The 2,474-nt window shown below is 40.2% G+C and overlaps 1 protein-coding gene across 1 annotated transcript; it reads left to right on the top strand.

The window, feature by feature from the left end:
• Positions 1-582: 582 nt before the first annotated feature.
• On the top strand, positions 583-1,313 carry LOC123417810 (basic blue protein-like). The gene is made up of 2 exons (XM_045106925.1): positions 583-862; positions 964-1,313. Exons 1-2 carry the CDS (start codon positions 694-696, stop codon positions 1,161-1,163), a joined length of 369 nt encoding a protein of 122 aa, XP_044962860.1. The 5' UTR covers positions 583-693; the 3' UTR covers positions 1,164-1,313.
• Positions 1,314-2,474: the final 1,161 nt, after the last annotated feature.

Below are 2,474 nucleotides of genomic sequence, written 5' to 3'. Positions count from 1 at the left end.
TCTTCTTGGTGAGTCTCATAGGTTTTTCCCTCTAAGCTAGGTTCTCTCGTATCTCATCGGACTTACCTCTTTGTTGAACAAGTCCAAATTCTTATACAAACCAAACACGTTAAAAAAATTCTACTCATCATAACTCATTCGTACTTCAATTATCTAAAATTTGTTGTCAATTTCAACTGATTTGACTAGACGATCACAAATCATGGCATCTGATCATCCTTTAGCTGCTATGGTTTTAAAGTTCACTTTACCGACTTCTCGGTATTAGAAATGATTTTGTATTCCAAAGTTAAGGTTATTACAAATATATCATCTAATACTAGTATATATGAATACCCGATATGCAACTAATGCATCCAAGAAAAAAATTATTTACTAAATCTCAAAAGTAGGAAAATAAATGCATCCTTGTTCATTTCAATTAATACTAGATCGAATTGTATAAGTTGGAGGATTTGGTAGAATATACTAACTAATGTCGGATATCATAATTGTTGATTTTCTCATTTAAAGGACGATTCTCATTATTTGAGCGCATTAAAACAATGATCTTAGCTGACCACTTTAAAAGCATATATATATGATACGAGAAAGAGATCGAGCACAAGCCATCACTTGAGGAAGCGACTACAATTTCTCTTTGTTGCTCTTGTGATCTTCCGTAGCGACAAGAAGTCAAGGGCAACACCTTCGATGGCACGAGGAACCATCATACCCACCCTTCAACTGTTGCTTCTCGCCGTTTGCTGCGCAACCACCGTTGTGCATGGCAAGGAGTGGACTGTTGGTGACAGCAAGGGATGGACCTTCGGTGTCTCCGGTTGGGAGAGGGCAAAGCGCATCCAATCCGGTGACGTGCTTGGTGAGAACTCTAAAGACCAAGTGATTAGCTATTCTTGATGTATGTATATATGAAGGAATATACGTTTTGATCTTTATTCTTGTGTTAACTAATGCATGTAGTGTTCAAGTACAACCCGAGTATGCACAACGTGGTGCAGGTGGGAGAAGGTGACTACAACTCATGCAAGGTCTCTGGCCCGTCAAGGACCCACACCTCCGGCAATGACCATATCAAGCTCGCCCCCGGTGGCAAAGCGTTCTTCATATGCAGTTTTCCAGGTCACTGCCAGCAAGGCATGAAGATCGCTGTCACTGCTTAATGTGTCCCTTTTAGGGGTAGAGATTATTTGAGACGAATCGCAAAAGTGCAATACATCGCTCAATTAATGTTATTTTGAAATCATCGTTCCTCACTTAACCAATGTTATTTTGAAATCATCCTACCTTGCTTAATCAATCTTATTCTGAAATTATCATTCCACTAAAACAGTAGAGAGAATACCATTCTTCAAAGATGGTAACCACCGGACATCGAGATGAACACAACAATCAGATATTTCATGTGCATATATTTGACACAGAAGATACTCCATTCGTCTCAAAACAAATGACTTAAATTTATACTATCTTTAGTATAAAGTTGTATTAAATTTGAGACATTTATTTTGAAAAGAGTATAAGTAGACATCTCGTGCTACATGTTTTCGTCGATAGCCACTCTCCGAGTCCCCTTAACAAGCTTTCTGGTCAATCTTGTGTTTTGCGCATGGCAGCAGTGCGTGGGTGAGACAAGTTGGAGTAAATCTAGGATGGACCTATCTAAAACGTGTGTTGCGAAAAGAATTATACATATCCGTTATACACAGGGCATCACAACGTGTCGACGTGGTTCCCCCGATCCCTCGACGCATTCATCTTGGTTGTTGCCTGCTGAACCCTGCTGCCAAGATGGCAAGATGCCGTTGTCAAATTATTTTCTGGTCTTGCCTGTGTGATAGTGTGAATAACATAGGGCGTTAGATTGGCTATTTCGTTCATTGCTAGAAATAAAAAAATTCACATATTTTGTAAATAAAATTTAGCAATGGGCGGTGTATGTGAGACCCTCGACAAGTGCTGCTAACTCCCCATCATCATCATTAAACATAACCTCTGTTGGAAATACGAACAATTTATCATAGGATTTTATTAACAAAATATGTAGATAAAACATGACTATCATAATAGAGATGAAACAAGGCAGGTAATATAAAGATGAGATATCGAAAGGCATGTGCACATATGATCTAGAAGTGACATATGTAGATCCGTTCTATACACGCAAGAAGGCATCTGAAAAGATGAATAGAAACGGAACATATCTAGAAGAGAAACTAGAGCAAGAAGTTGCAGCAGGAACTCAAACGAAAAGAACAGGAGCACGTACTGAGTTGCAGCAGCAGCAGGGTTCGTGTTGGCGTTGTCAGTAGCCATGTTACTGAAGAGGTGGTCGACGTCGGGGAAGTGGTCGTCGATGTCCGTGATGGAAGCCAGTAGTCACGCTGAGCGCTCCCCAAAAACCTTATCGCCCTTCTCCCGTACAGGACTCGAAGAGACAGAGTTTCAGAGGCCTACTATCCCGACCAATGGTG

The sequence above is a fragment of the Hordeum vulgare genome, chromosome 1H (assembly GCF_904849725.1).
Source record: "Hordeum vulgare subsp. vulgare chromosome 1H, MorexV3_pseudomolecules_assembly, whole genome shotgun sequence".
NCBI lineage: Eukaryota > Viridiplantae > Streptophyta > Magnoliopsida > Poales > Poaceae > Hordeum > Hordeum vulgare.
The sequence above is the reverse complement of the archived record's forward strand: the minus strand, read 5'-3'. Positions and strand labels throughout refer to the sequence as shown.